The 14,635-nt window shown below is 59.3% G+C and overlaps 1 protein-coding gene across 26 annotated transcripts in view; it reads left to right on the top strand.

The window, feature by feature from the left end:
- Nucleotides 1-14,635, top strand: part of NCOR2 (nuclear receptor corepressor 2) — a 234,396-nt gene that overhangs the window by 208,363 nt on the left and 11,398 nt on the right. For 18 of the 26 annotated variants that reach the window (XM_066979209.1, XM_066979208.1, XM_066979204.1 and 15 more), the window contains 12 exons: nucleotides 527-677; nucleotides 5,028-5,180; nucleotides 5,569-5,655; nucleotides 6,108-6,385; nucleotides 7,095-7,458; nucleotides 9,977-10,204; nucleotides 10,360-10,605; nucleotides 10,726-10,875; nucleotides 11,315-11,455; nucleotides 11,563-11,725; nucleotides 12,415-12,962; nucleotides 14,480-14,623. In XM_066979209.1, coding sequence (XP_066835310.1) covers nucleotides 527-677; nucleotides 5,028-5,180; nucleotides 5,569-5,655; nucleotides 6,108-6,385; nucleotides 7,095-7,458; nucleotides 9,977-10,204; nucleotides 10,360-10,605; nucleotides 10,726-10,875; nucleotides 11,315-11,455; nucleotides 11,563-11,725; nucleotides 12,415-12,962; nucleotides 14,480-14,623 — 2,653 coding nt within the window. The remainder of the gene's footprint in view (nucleotides 1-526; nucleotides 678-5,027; nucleotides 5,181-5,568; nucleotides 5,656-6,107; nucleotides 6,386-7,094; nucleotides 7,459-9,976; nucleotides 10,205-10,359; nucleotides 10,606-10,725; nucleotides 10,876-11,314; nucleotides 11,456-11,562; nucleotides 11,726-12,414; nucleotides 12,963-14,479; nucleotides 14,624-14,635) is intronic. The other 8 variants (XM_066979212.1, XM_066979211.1, XM_066979219.1 and 5 more) reach the window with 1 other exon arrangement.

Genomic DNA, 14,635 nt, shown 5'->3' with positions numbered 1-14,635 from the left:
GGACGCCTCGCAGCTCGTGGTGCTGGGCCAGGGAAATAGGCTGTGGGTAAAGCCAGCACTCAGGCAGTGCTTGGCAGCCCTGCCCCACACCTGTGGGATGGAAACAAGCCGGGTAGCTTGCTCCGAAACGCACAGCAAAGAACAGAGCTGCTGGTTTAGAGGCCCAGGGTGGTGGCTGCCCCAAGGTGAGGAGCACGGCACCGATACCAGCACCCAGCCAGAGCCGGGCTGGCCCCGGCACCTCGCCCCTTTCAGCCTGGTGCCTGCCGTCCCCGCGCTGCCCTCACCCCCACCTCTTCCCAGCAGCCTTCCCCGGATCACGTACCTTCTTACCGCTCGCCGTTATTGTCCTCATCAATAATTAAGCTGCAGGTTTCTCGCTGCTGGCTGTGTCAGGAAGCGGAGGCCGGGCGCGCTCTCCTCCGCTCGGCTCCCCCGGCGGAACAGAGTGTTCCTGTGTGCGAGCGCGCCTGCTTGCTTAATTGCTTGTGACACTGTTAAATATGGATCTTGGTGGCTTTCCAAGGGCACCCCGGCAGAAGTGCTGTACAAAGGAACCATTACCAGGATAATCGGAGAAGACAGCCCCAGCAGAGCAGAGAAAGTGAGGGAGGATGCCCTGCCCAAAGGACACGTCATTTACGAAGGGAAGAAGGGCCATGTGCTGTCCTACGACGGTAAGTCGGAACCCGCTGCCTCTTGGGCAGGTGCTGGGGGCTGTGCCACGGTGCTCGGGTGTTGGGAGATATTTGAGGCAAGGCTGACCACGTGCGATGGGATGACCTCGCAGGTTCACTTCCAGCATGGTTTCTCTCCCATCCCAACCTCTCCCCCCTGCACCTGGGTTTCCCTTTGTCCCGTGCCATCATCTTGCCTCAGAGGTGGCGTTGCTGCCACACAGGGACGCGGTGCGGGATGCCCGTGCGACATGCCACACCATGAGAGGGTCCCCAAGGTCTTGGGCCAAGGTGGAGCCCAAAGAACCTACCGGATGGAGGCAAGTCAGGTAGTTTGGCATAAAGATTTATCGTGATATCAGGCTTCTTATTTGGAATGGACAGCATGCGGCTTTCCAAGCGTGGAAACTGCAACCACTGGGGCAGTGCAGCACTGTGCCTCAGTTTCCCCATGGCACAGGGGAGCTTGTGGCTCCCTGATCATCAGGAGCCTGGTATGGGGCACTTGGTGTGTCTTTCCTGCATGGCCTGTGATAGACAGCCCCGACCTGCACAGGGCTGAAGAAGAAGCAGCACCGTGGAGGCGAGCACGATCAGCTGTCTGTGATGGAAGTGACCTCGCTCACGGAGCCGTCTGCATGCAGGGTTGTGGCTGGGGCTCCTGTGCCTCCGGCTGCTGGCTTCTTGTCCCGTGTCTCAGGAAGGACGGCGCTGGTGCAATGTGACATGGATTGAACTGCATTAAAAATCGGGAATGAGTCAGCCCCTGGCTCCTCCAGCTCCAGGATGGGACAGAGTCAGGGTGCCGTATTTCTCACCAGGACCGCGTTACGTTATCCTGTGAGTTTTCTAATGCACCCGTAGCTATTGGATGGGGCAAGGCCATTCCCTCACCCAGCAAGGAGCCTCTCTGGGTGATGCATTTGCCTGTTCCCAGCTGCCCAGAGGTGCAGAGCCATGAAGGACCAGCCCGGAGACCCCTCTGCACAGCCGGTGACACTTGTTAACCAACCTGACCCCCGGCCAGCCGCAGAGCAGTGCGGCAGCAGGACTGCCAAAAGCAGACGTGGGCGAGTGGCTGCAAGGAGCCTGAGGACCGGGATGCTCTCGGGAGGCTCTGGGAAGACCCGAAAGCTGTGCTGCAGCCCGCACCCCTGCTGTACGGGAACGCTGCCTCGGTACGTGCCGAAGCTGCCTCGCTGCATTAGCGGCATCAGCATGCAGCCACCAGCTGTTCCTGCCACCTCTGCGCCTGCTCAGCAGATAGCAGCGCTGGCCATAAAAGCCTGACTGCAAGCCCCGGTGGCTTCCATTAGAGATAAGCAGATGTTCATCTCCAGTGAAGCTGGAAACGACTCCTCCGTGCTCGCCTCTCGCTCTGCGCTGGGCCAGGCATGGCCGGGCTGCAGCTGCCCCTGGCACGGTGCCTGGCTCCTCCTCGCCCGGGGCTGGCATCGGGAAGAGCCGAGTGACGGGCGCCGCAACCCCGCAGCCCCTCGTCCTCCGGGGCCTCTCATCCCTCAGGGCTCGGTGTAAAAACAGCCAGATGCTGGAGTCCTGGCACGTCGACAGCCATCCAGCAGGGACGCGTCACTTCTCCTCTGAGTCAAACTTAGGGAGACGCGCAAAGCCCAGAGCCTGATCCTGGTGGCGCTCGCCTGCCTCAGCAGGTATCGCTTCCATCGGCTGCTGTGCTCGCACGCCTGCGGGCTGCATCCCCCCCGGGGCAGAGGTTGTCCGGGAGCAGCCCTGCAGGGCCAGGAGCTGGTTTCACCACGGGCTGGTGACGCGGCATTTGGGTCGTGCCATGGGGAAGGCTTGTGAGGTGCCACCTCCCTGCTGGTGGCTGAGGGGACCTGTGGGGACAGGGCTCTGCCTCCTGCTCGCCGCGTGGAAGCCGCCTCATCCCGCACCCACCCGTGTTTGCTGTCAACTCTCGCCCAGATACGAAGTGTCACCGCAGGAGACTTGTGTCTGCGCGCCCTTTGGGACACTTGGCAGGACTCGTCCCGGCGAGGACGCAGGAAGTGTTTCAGGACTTGTTTGTGCAACGAGCTATTTTAATCTCCTCTGCCCGGGCTCGGAGTCGAACGAGGCTGGGCACAAACGTGGTGCCACCGGGGCGGAGACGGGGGAGGCTGCTGGGTGGCGAGGGCTGCCCCGGCCCCTGGGTCTGGAGCTGCGCACCAAGAGGGGATCCCACGCCGGGCAGAGCTGGGACCCAAAGCTGGTCCCATTGCATGCACTCCCCTGTGCCTCCCACGGCCACCCCAGGGACAGGACTTGATAAAATAGGAGGTCGCAGCCCTCTCGGGGATAGGTGTGGGTCTGCAGAGCCACAAGCAGGTGATCCTTTAGGTGCTGGGAGCATCAACGAGACCCTTGAGGCTGGATTGAGGACATCGCGCCCTCCCAGTTTCTGCTTTGGGACTTGGCTGCTGCTAAAGGGGAGCTGAGCTCCCCGACGCCCATCCTGAGCCTCCCTGGCTGCAGCTGTTACCTTTCATCCTACCCCCTGTGGGGGACGCGGACGAGGAATTAATTCCTTCCCCTCCACGGCAGCCTTTTCCATGCTCGATAGCATTTATCGCATCCTGAGTAATCTCGTCTGCTTCGGCAGCCCAGCCAGCCCCGCTGCCTTTCCTTCCCCCGTGCAGCCTGGCGAGGCTTCACAGCCTGAAGCCGAAGAGTTAAAAGGGAAGGAAAAAAAAAAAGGAAAATGAAATTGTTGGTGATTATGAATTTTGGCAAGCAGAAAAAAAAATTGCAAATTCTTTAGTGTCATGAGGGTGCTTAAAATAAAAGAGCTGTAATGAGACGAGATCCTGTAGCATGTGCGAGCTGAATTGTGCTAGATTGGTTATTCTCATTCCGCATATGATTGCTGAGGGCTTCTGCAAGGCAAGGGACGTGTTTTTGGAGTGCTTTGCTTTCTGTTTAGTCTCTCTCCTCCCTTGTGCCCTCCCCTGCTCCCCCGCAGCACAAAGGGTGCCCAGGGCCGTGTTCCCTTCCGCACAGGGACTTCTGCAACAGATGTGCCTTGATGACAGGGTGTGGGAGCGTCGCCCCTCGTCTGCCGCAAGGTGCTTGGCTCCTTTCTGAGCATCACCCCCGGCTTTTTCCCCTTGAATGACGTTGAAGTGAAGGCTCAGAGCCCGATCACCTCTTGTTTCCCTGCGCGCAGCCCCAAACCGTTTCTGGATCGAGTGGATGCTGATTGCGGAAAGCAACAGTGGGTGTGAAGTTGTGATAATCCCATTTTATTAATTACTGGCTTTTCAAAGGGCAACTTTTATTCCCAATTGTCCGCGATGGAATTAACGTTTTTAACTTCTCCTCCGTTTTCCTAATTGTATAACCACATTCTCTGCCCATGAAGAGGAGGAGCGGGGCACCAGCAATCCTTGGCAGGCACGGCCAGGCCAGAGATAATGGGCAGAGGCGTTTCCCTCCCCGAGCCAACGTCCTCGCTCAGTGCTCGTTACATAAACACGAGGCATTCAGCTGGATCACAGCCGGCCTGTGAGATTCACAGCTCGCTGCACCCGATGGAGGAAATTGGGCTCAGCGGATGGGTTCGGTGGGGCGGGCGCGGAGGCAAGGCAGCGGCTTTCCAGGTCACGGGCGGGCTGCGCTGGCAAGCCCGGCGCTCGGGGACGGCGTGACGCTGCCCGCAGCAGGGAGGCGAGGGCTCGAGCTCCACTTTGCAGAAAAATCTGGTCCGAGTTTGGATGAGGACGTGGTCCGTGGCCTGCAGTCACGCCGGTGCTTGCTCCATCGCTCCGGCTCGGACCCGTGGGACTTCTCGCCGTCTCTTGTGTGTGCTCATTGCTGCTTCAAAGGATTTCTCTGCTTTGCCTCTCCCCTCTTGCCTGTTTTTCTCACCCAGGGAGTGTCTCAGCAAATATTAAGACTGGACAAGATCCCAAACAGTAGGTGTCTAATAAAAATCAAAACAACAACAACAAAAAAAACACCTCCCCAGCACCGCAGGGCTGAGTTCAGTGGAACTGCAGCTGCTGACACCGGGGCTGTGCCGGCTCCGAGCTGTCCCGCTGCCTACGTCTGGCCCACGCAGGGCGGGAGGGAGCGGGACACGACAGGGCGGCTGCTCCTACCCAGGCAGGAGGCACAGATCTGGAATCTGAGCAGGCAGGGAGGGGAGAAGACATCAGCTGAATTTCTTGGAAGCCAGCCTCATGCGACATTTCTTGCAGTGCCAAGCGGTGGCTGGTGCTCAGATGGGATCTGACCTTTTGGTAACACAGGCAGACGGTGGTAAACACCCTCCTGCATCAAGTGCCAGCTTTCTGTGCTCCTGATGGTGCTTCTCGGTGTTCCTTTCCCCAGGTGGGGTTGCTGCTTCTCAGTGTCCCAAAGAAGACAGCAGGAGCTCAGGAGCTTCACATGAGACCACGGGAACCAAGCGGACCTACGACATGATGGAGGGGAGGATCAGCCGGGGCTTGTCAGCCCGCGATCCGCTGTCTGCCAGCATTGAAGGTGGGTCTGGGGGAAAACTTTTACCCCTGCTGTGTCAGCAGTGACCTGCAGAGGCCCCATCTTGTGTCCTGTCTACATGATGAGCCTTCCCACGCCTGTGTTTTGGCAGTGGTTAGCTGGGATCCCATGGCACATCCCAACAGGGCAGCATCTGACAGGCATGGTAAGACTAGGGACACAGGCTGGCCTGTTTGCCTTTGGCTTCTGCCCTTGTAAACCAGTTCCAGTACTACAAAAAAAGGAAGCACATTTAAAAAAGAGAAATCAAGTCATTTAGAAACTGTTGGTATTTTTTCTCCCCGGAGCCCTGGTAACACCGTCACTGTGCGTCCTTTTTTAAATGAACTTCTGTGTCACAACCCAGCTTTCCCTCTTGGATCTCTCCTAGGTCTCATGGGTCGAGCGATCCCTCCAGACCGACACAGTCCCCATAACCTAAAGGAGCAGCACCACATCCGCGGCTCAATTACACAAGGTAATGCCTGCAGGCAGGACAAGGCCATGGCCAGAAGTAACACGGGGAAATATCTCACACGCGTGGCCCCTTGTCCTTATCGTCAGGTTAGAGCAGGAGGAACACAAGGTGGACACGCTGGGGTCCAGCTGCGGATCTGCTCTGTGCTCAGACAAACTGCCAGTCTTGCTCAGCTTCTACCACCCTAAGGTGTCACCGAGTCAGGGGTAAAATTCCCAGTGACTCGCATGAAGGCAGGCCGAAAGTAGTACAAAACGGGTCCAGAAACTGGTGGTAACGGGAGGGGGTCCTGCTGGGTTAGCGATGTAGTTGCATGTGCGCTCAGTCAGGTACCAGTCCGTGAGTTACCTGCATTAACTGGAGGCCCCTGGTGCTGAGCATCCCCATGGGGACTGGGAGCCCAGTGCGTGGCTGGGGACTCACCCTCTGCTTTGTCTGCTCGGGGGCTGCAGGAATACCTCGGTCCTACGTGGAGGCCCATGAGGACTACCTCAGAAGAGAAGCCAAACAGCTCAAGAGGGAAAACACTCCACCACGGGACTTATCTGATGCCTACAAGGTCAGGTCTCACGAGGGCCTTACTCCCCTGAAAATGAAGCCAGCCCACGAAGGCCTGGTGGCCACGGTGAAAGAAGCGGGAAGGTCAATCCATGAGATTCCCCGGGAGGAGCTGAGGCGGACCCCAGATATCTCCCTGACGAGGCCTCTGAAGGAAGGCTCCATCACGCAGGTATGGGCTCGCTCCTACTCAGCCTGCTGCCCTTGCAGGGTCTGCTCCCAACAGGAGAGAAGAGAGGCCTTCAGGGTTGCAAACTGCTCAGTATTCAGGCCCTGCTTGGGTATGGGTTCCCCTTTTCCATCCTCAAGCAGATAAATACAAAACCTCCGTGCTCCCTGGCATGTGAAGAAGGCAGTGCTCTGTCCACGCACACGGGAGTAGCCGCATTTGGCTCACGTTCAAGGCCAGAGGCGACTTGGTGCCCTCGGCAGCTGTGGCTGGGTGTGCATAGCCTTGGTCTCCTCGCTTTACGGGCAAAAGTCAACCCAGCGAGGCCAGTATTTAGTACGAAGCATTGCGTGCTGTCTCCTGTCGGGCTGCAAATATTTGGAGGGTTCCCATGGCACCTCGCAGGCCTACCTCATTTCACAGCGTGTGTAGGAGCGAGGCGTGATGGGCACAGCCAGCCCTCGGCAGTGACTCATCCTCGTCTTGTAGCACAACACGACATGCAGAGCGGGCACCCCACCCTGCCCGTTTCGGTGCTGTTATCTCTGCTGTGCTGATGGCTGCTGCCATTTCACCGAGTAAACTGGTGTCACTGGTGTACCGACCCACTGACCTGGGAAGCACAAGCCCCGTTGAAGCTCGGTGGGGTGCAGTCGCTGCATCCCCTTCTGCTCTGTGCCCCTCTGACATCTCACATGCCTTGTGTCTGCAGGGTACCCCGCTGAAGTACGACAGCGGCTCTTCTTCGTCGAGTACCAAAAAGCATGACGTGCGGTCCATCATCGGCAGTCCCGGGAGGACTTTTCACTCTGTACACTCTCTGGACGTCATACAAGACCCAAGGAATCTGGAGAGAGCCTACGAAGAGAGCCTGAAAAACAGGCCGAGCCCAGTGACAAACTCGGGCGGATCGATCGCCAGAGGGGCTCCCGTGATTGTGCCTGAGCCGGGAAAAGCCCACCAAAGCGCCCTCGCCTACGAGGACCACCAGGCAGGGCACAGCACGGCGTTCAGCAGCCACTTGCACAGAGGGTCTCCGGTCTCCACGAGGGAATCCACGCCACGGCAGCATGAAGGTACTTGTCAGCCTTTTGTTGGATGCTAAGATTTGTGGCAAGGTGCACGGGAAGTCGCTGCTGGCCCCACCTGTTCCTGGCAGGTGCCCGTCCAACCTGCTCTCCTGTTCTCCTCAGCTGGGGCTGACTCACGGGAGCTGGGGCATGCCTGCAGTGGGGTGGCTGAAAGGCGACCTTGGTGAAGCTGATGCTGTGTACAAAGTCTTTTCCCTGCCCCAGAGTTGTCCCTGGGCACCCTCGTTTCTAAAGGAGGTCAGGAGAGCAGTGCTCCGTGCGCTGGGCAGGGGGATTTTCACCCTTTTCACCGATCTGGTGTTTGTTTGCCTGCCTTGTGTGTTTATCCATCACCTTGGCACCCGAGCACCTCACCGCCAGGTACACATAATCCTCCTGAGCTGGTAGATCCGGGCAGTTTGGCTGGCTGCTGGGGTCTGCAGCCTCCCCAGCCTGTTCTGGGGGGGGGGGGGGGGGTCTGCCTGCTCCCCTTGGTTCCAGTCATCTCCTGTCCCCAGAGCCGGGGCTCCCAGGGACCAGGCACATGCTCAGGTCTGGTGATCTGGTGAGACCCACTCGGATCTAGAGCCCAGAAAGTCCTCTGGCGTTGTGGCACACCCGTGGGCAGTGCAGAACCCAGTCCCTAGGACACCTTGTCATCTCTCCTGCTAGCTACGGGGAGCTGCAGCAGCCCGGGGCACCGCTCTCCTCCAGCTCTGCGGCAGCGCTCTCAGGAGGTTTGCATCTCCCACCTGCAAACCCTTGTCCTACACCAAGAGTCTCATGATTTGGGGGCGTGCGGCACAAGGCACTGCAGTCTGCCGAAAACCAGGGCCGGGATGCGGCTCCCCTGAGAGGACCATGAGATGGGGCTGCAGAGGGCAGAGCTCTCCAAAAACCCACCGATGTCACTCACAGCCGGCTGGGCACACCAGGGGTCCCCGTGGTCAGCAGATCCCGTTGCCGCAGCCTTTTCTAGCTGTTTTTCTAGCTAGGTCAGTGCTGCTGGGGAAGCCTTCAGCTGCTTTGCGGCGCTCTGAGATTTGCACATATGGTGAGGATGGCGCGGGGGAGGCAGCACCCAGGCTGTGGGGAGGGATCCCAAGGGAAAAATCAGCGTTCCTGTAAAACGCCAGCAGCAAAGTAGATTTCTGCCTGTCTGGAGATCACGGGGTCTGGGGACGCAGGAGATCTGCAGGAGCGGGGTCCTACAAGGAGTCGTAGAGCGGAGCTGGAGTGGAGCTTTCCCACGCCGGCTAGATTTTCCTCCAGCCCCTGCAGTAGGTTTGATTTATTCGTGGCCACACCAAGACACTGAGGTTTGTGAGAGGGGCAGGCGTGGCAATGCGCCCGGCCTGTGTTGGAGCTGTGGTTATTTCCAAGTCCCCACCAGCGGGACCGGATCCGGCGCACGGAGGCGGGCAGGGACGGCTCGCTGCCCTCCAAGCCAGGGCCAGCAGGGCTCGGCCAGACATCACAGTCTGTGTCCCCGTCCCTCTGCAGAGATGGGGCTTTTGTGCATGTGTTTGGCTGAGGGGGAGGGACAGGCTGGCTGCGTCTTTTTCTGAATGGCTCTGGGCTCATTTCTGTGCAATTTGGTGCAAGAGGAGCGTGTTCACGCTGCTTTGGGGTGGCTGTCAGCTGCTGTCCCCGGCCTGTTAAGAACACCGTGAGCTGGTGCCCTTTGTCCCAGGTGGGGCGAGAAGTGCCACCAATGCCCAGTGCAGGTTGGGAGAGCCAAGGGAAGGCCCTGACATTGATCCAACCTCGCTCCGTGTGTTGGGAAAGAGCTGACAGCTCCAGAGGGCAGCTGGTGCTTGAACCCTCTGAACTGTTTCGTCACCGTGCCCGGGAGTTTCTGGGGTCCCCGGCTCTGCCCAGCAGCCCTAACCTCTTCCTTGCTGGTGTACCAAGGAGCACGGCAGCGAGGCTCCATCGCGGGGTGCCTGTGCAGGGCGGGATGAGCCTGCAGGATGCCCGGTGTGTATGGAGGTGGGACGGATGAATAGGAAAGTGCTGGCATCCTCCTTGTGCAAATGCTGCACGGACAGCCATGCCCAGGGGACATGCACGGCCCTGCCAGTAGCACAGGGCTGCCACGGGTCTTGCGTGACCGCGCTCACAGTGCCGTTGTAGCAAAGATGTGTTAGCCTAGCGCGTTGCACCTTGTACCTGTGCCCTGTCCTGCTCCTCTGCTCGTGGGAGGTGGAAGGTGAGAGCGGGATGTCAAAGGGAGAGGTCCGGGTGGCACAGTGGAGGGTGGGAGCCCCTTTCCATTTCTCGAGGGGCACACACGGGAGGGTTTAGGACAGGGTTCTCCTCCTGGCTGTGACCAGGGCTTGGCCACCTTGGTCTCGGTGGTGTAATGTGTCACAGCAGCGCAGCAAGGAGGGAAGAAGGGTCCCTTGAGTTCAGGAGGAGCTGTGGGCGTCCCTTGAGGAAACTCTTGGCTGTGGGTACCCCTCGGGGACGTGGCTTGGCCATGGTGCTCAGTCTCTGACTCATTTCCTTCTGCTCGCTGCAGGGAGCATCACTGCTGGGAAGCCAGTGTCCCAGGACCGAAAGATCACCCCCACGTCAAGAGAACTCACCAACTCCAAGTCGCCACACGCCCCCGTGCCCGACCACCACCACCCCATCTCCCCGTATGAGCACTTGCTCCGTGGCGTGAGCGGGGTCGACCTGTACCGAGGACACATCCCGCTGGCTTTCGATCCCGCCGCCATCCCAAGGGGAATCCAACTGGAAGCAGGTACCTTCGCCGGGGGGCATGGTTGGTTTGGGATCTGTTTTTCCTTGGCATGCTCCAAAACCTGAGGATGCGCCGGGCAAAAGCACGGCCTGCTGCCTCCCAAAAACCCACCCGTGGGGAAAGCCGCTTCATTTCTCCCTCCTCTTCTCTCCCAGCTGCTGCTTACTACCTGCCGAGGCATCTGGCCCCGAGCCCCACGTACCCCCACCTCTACCCCCCGTACCTCATCCGGGGGTACCCGGACACAGCCGCCATGGAGAACCGACAGACCATCATCAACGACTACATCACGTCCCAGCAGATGCACCACAACGCCGCAGCCACGGCCATGGCGCAGCGGGCGGACATGCTGCGCGGCTTGTCGCCCCGGGAGCCCTCGCTCGCCCTCAACTATGCAGCAGGTCCTTGTGAATCCAGCCGGGAGGGTCGGGGATGGGTTCCCACCTTTTGGGAGCTGTGGCTGGGGTCAAGCAGCAGCGGCTCAGCGTCACCCTGACAGCCCTCTGACTGCTCTCTTCCAGGAATCATCGACCTGTCCCAAGTGCCGCACCTGCCTGTCCTCGTGCCCCCCACCCCCGGCACCTCCGCCACCTCCATGGACCGCATCACCTACATCCCCGGCCCCCCCCAGACCTTCAGCAGCCGACACAGCAGCTCCCCGCTCTCCCCAGGTAACGCTGCAGCTTGCTTTTCCCGTGGGAGGGCGGTTGGGTAGGACTCCCTTAAACAATTCGGGGCCGTGAGCTCGGTGTGCTGGGGCAGAGCCCAAATTCATTCCTGCTCGGGGACCAGCGCTCCGGCTTCCTCGCACCAGCTCCTCTGATTCTGCTTTTTGGGAGCTTCGTTGCTTTTCCTCCTTTTTCCCCGAAGTGGCAGATAGCAAACAGCTTTGTGGAAGGTCATATCCTGGAGACGGCGCCAGGACAGCTATTGCGTGATCTGCCCGGGCTTTGTCGCGCTGGTCGCCCCGGTCTGTCCTGCTCCTCGTGACCTTGGATGGAGCTGTTCGTTATCTGCTCTGCAGACACAGCGATGTGAAGGGCAGGCTGTGTTCCCCGCGGGGAATCGCGCTGTCTGCAGCCCTTTCACTGCCTTTCGGTTGGGTTTCAGGAGGCCCCACGCACTTGACCAAACAGTCAGGATCATCGGTGTCTGAACGGGAACGGGATCGGGAGCGTGAACGTGAGAGGGAGCGTGAAAAATCCATCCTAGTATCCACCACGGTGGAGCATGCACCCATCTGGAGACCAGGTAGGCTGGGGAGGAGCCTGGCTCCGCATCCCAGGGCCCTTGCTGGGTGCGGGTAGCGTTGGGACTCCAAAACAAGGGGCTGAAGCCTTTGCTTGTGTTTGCCCCAGGTACAGAGCAGTCCAGCAGCCGTTCCTCCTCGCACTCTCACAGCCACCAGCACTCTCCCGTCTCGCCCCGCACCCACGAGACCATCCAGCAGCGCCCCAGCGTGCTCCACAACACGAACATGAAGATCATCTCCTCGGAGACCCCCACCCCTTCCGTCCTGCGGTACGTCCCCATGCCACGCTCCCTGCCCCTTGCCCGGACTGCTGCCGAGGGCAGATGTAGTGGCTAATTAATGAGCACCACGCGGGCACCTCGGAGATGCAGAAAGGGTTGTTTGGGCCTTGTGGTTTAGTGGAGGACTTGTTAGTGTTAGGTCATGGGTTGGGCTAGGTGCTCTTGGAGGTCTCTTCCAACCTAAATGATTCTGTGGTTCTGTGATTCCGTCTCAGCGGGAGCAGGACTGGGGCTAACGGGGAAGTTTTGGTGGGGAGAGATGGGTTTTGGTATGCAGTCCCTTCACTTTACCTGGTGGCTTTTACTGCTACCAGAAAAGAAAGCAGGATGTGTCCCAGTGCAGGTGTCACTGCTCTTGCTGAAAGCTTCCTGGTTGTGGCGTTATGGAGGTGTATGGGCTTGTCCCATGGGTTTTCTTCCCTGCGGTCAATCTACCCAGACCACAGCAAATACCCCATGTTATTGTGTTATTGTGGTGAGCACCTGAGTGGCAGAGGTTTCATCTGAGCCTTCCTCACCTGCTCCAGCCCGGGCCAACTCTACGCTCAGAGCAGCTTTGAGTACCTCGGCCAGACAGGGCTAATACCCGGGCTAAACACTTGGGCTCTGCCAGGTGCTTAGCAGCACTCCCCTTTCGCCACATGCTAATCTTTGCTTCGTCCTCTGTCGCCTCCCAGCTCCTCATCCACCACTACCACGTCGCCGATCCGCTCCGCGGGCTTCCCCTCGGCCTCCGCCCTGCGCTCCTCCATCGGCGCGGTGGACGGCTACGCAGCCATGATGGACCCGGCCGTCCTGCAGAAAGAGGCCTCGAGGGCGCGGGAAGGCAAGGCTGAGCGACCCCAGCCTGACAACAACGTGTTCACCTCAAAGCTGCCCAGCGGGGCCACCCTCGAACAGTCGCCTTCGCCTATTAAAGCCATGGAGTCGAGGCCTTTACCCGCCTCCGGGCCCGGTTCTTCTCATCACTATAGCAGAGGACAGGGGAAAAGCCAGCAGCACCATCACCCTCTGGACCAGCAGCACGCAGCCTCAGGCCCCGAGCAGCACAGTAGAGAAAAGAGTCAAAGTAAACCCTTTTCAATGCAGGAACAGGAGCTCCGAGCACTCGGTAAGACCACCACGACAGCGGCCAACTTCATAGATGTGATTATCATGCGCCAAATTTCTTGCGATAAGGGGCAGCGAGAAAGAGGCTCGCTAAGTAACGACTCCACTAGCGATGGTAAGAAATTGGAGGGGAGGGGCGAGACAGCTGTGGCCTGAGACTGATTTTATTTCGTTATTTCTTATTTTGAGTTGCACGTTTTGGCTACTGGCTTTGTCAGCTCCCCGAGTGTGCTTGTCCCTCTCCCTCCCAGTTGTTACGTTATTCCAGTCTTTATTTGTGTGTGTCTCAGGGATCTTCCCTTCTCCCACACTCTCTCAGTTTTTTCCATTGCCAAGCCCTGTTTTGCAAATGTTGTTCGGTTCCTGGTACTGCTTTTTACAGACAACAGCAATTTGCTAATTCTGATTTCCCCATGATTAGCAATTCCCAGGCAGTCTGTACGAAACAGTTGTGGGTAATAAATCAAAGGGGCTAAGACGAGAACTGGGTGTGTGAGCGTGACAGGGCTGCTGGCCACCCGACACGCACGGCCCCGCTCACAGTTGTGCCATGCAGCCTGCAGGATCCCCGGGGGCTCGGGGGCTGCAGCACGGGGGGGCTCTGTCGGCCTCCCCGTGAGAAAACGTGCAGAGGGCTGCCATTTCGGGGGTCGTTCCCCCAGCAGATCGCAGTAACCACTGACTGCGATCCTGCGTAGCACACAGAAGCAACAGGACAAGTTTCTCCGGATGGCAACGGGACGGACTCAAGGTGTAGTCTGCTCCTGGTGGGGCAAACCTTCCCCCAGAGCGCCCATGCGGGCTCCCAGCAGCAGGCGGCACATGGGGGCAGGGGGAGGCCTCTTCTTCGTGTTGGAGCATCTACCAGGGCCTGTTGGCCACCAGAAGGCTTCGGGAGGGTCGTGGGGATGAGGGTGGCTCCCCCCAGCGCGTGCCCATGCCAGAGCAGCACGGTCCAAGCCGCTCCTGCTGGGGCTGGCAGGGGCAGCAGGGCAGTGGGGCAGAGCACGCCCCGGGCACCGGGGCCTCCCGGCAGCGCCGCGGGTCCCCTGCCAGCTCGGCCTGCAATGGGCAGCTTCTAGGAATTGAGCACAAGGAGGTTGAAGGTCTGTGGAGGCAGAAGTCGTGTTACCAAACCCGCTGAGCTGGCAGGAGGCAGCGGGTGCCTCCTCCAGGCCCCCTGGGGCCTTTGCCCCTGGTCCCTGGAAGCATGACCCGCCTGTGCCTCAGTTTCCTCCCTCTCTTGGAGGATAATGTTCATCCTTCATTCCAGCTCTGCACATTTCGTTGGAGCTTGAGTCTGTGCAATGGGTTTAAAAGGCAGAGAAAGGTCAAGGAGCCTTCTTGCCCCTTGCAAGCCTGCTGTCTGTGCAGGAGGATCCTCACACCCCGTGTGAGGGTCTGAGGTCTGCAGGGCCTCACGCTCTGTTTTCAAGTCCCTGCTGTTGGCATCATCGGGGATTTTTTTTGTAAAGCACTTTGAGATCTGTGCAGCCCCAGGGGACCATACAGTCGGCCAGACCTGCCAGGACTCCCCTGATCTCTTTTCTGCCCCCTTTGCCGACTGTACGACTGCCCACCAGCGACCACGGCCGCAGCACTTGGGTTTAACGCCCTTCTCCCTTTCCCCAGGCTTTCACGGTGGCTACAGCCCTGAGCGGATCGAAGCAGTGAGTCCCGTCAGCTCGCCCAGCCTGTCCCACGAGAAAGGGGCCAAGCTGCTGCAGGATGTGGACAAGGGGCACGGGGAGCACGACCCGAGGCAGAAGCAGCAAGGTGAGGGCAGGG

This window comes from Anser cygnoides, chromosome 17, assembly GCF_040182565.1.
Source record: "Anser cygnoides isolate HZ-2024a breed goose chromosome 17, Taihu_goose_T2T_genome, whole genome shotgun sequence".
NCBI lineage: Eukaryota > Metazoa > Chordata > Aves > Anseriformes > Anatidae > Anser > Anser cygnoides.
Note: the sequence above shows the minus strand (reverse complement) of the source record. Positions and strands in the feature narration are given on the sequence as shown.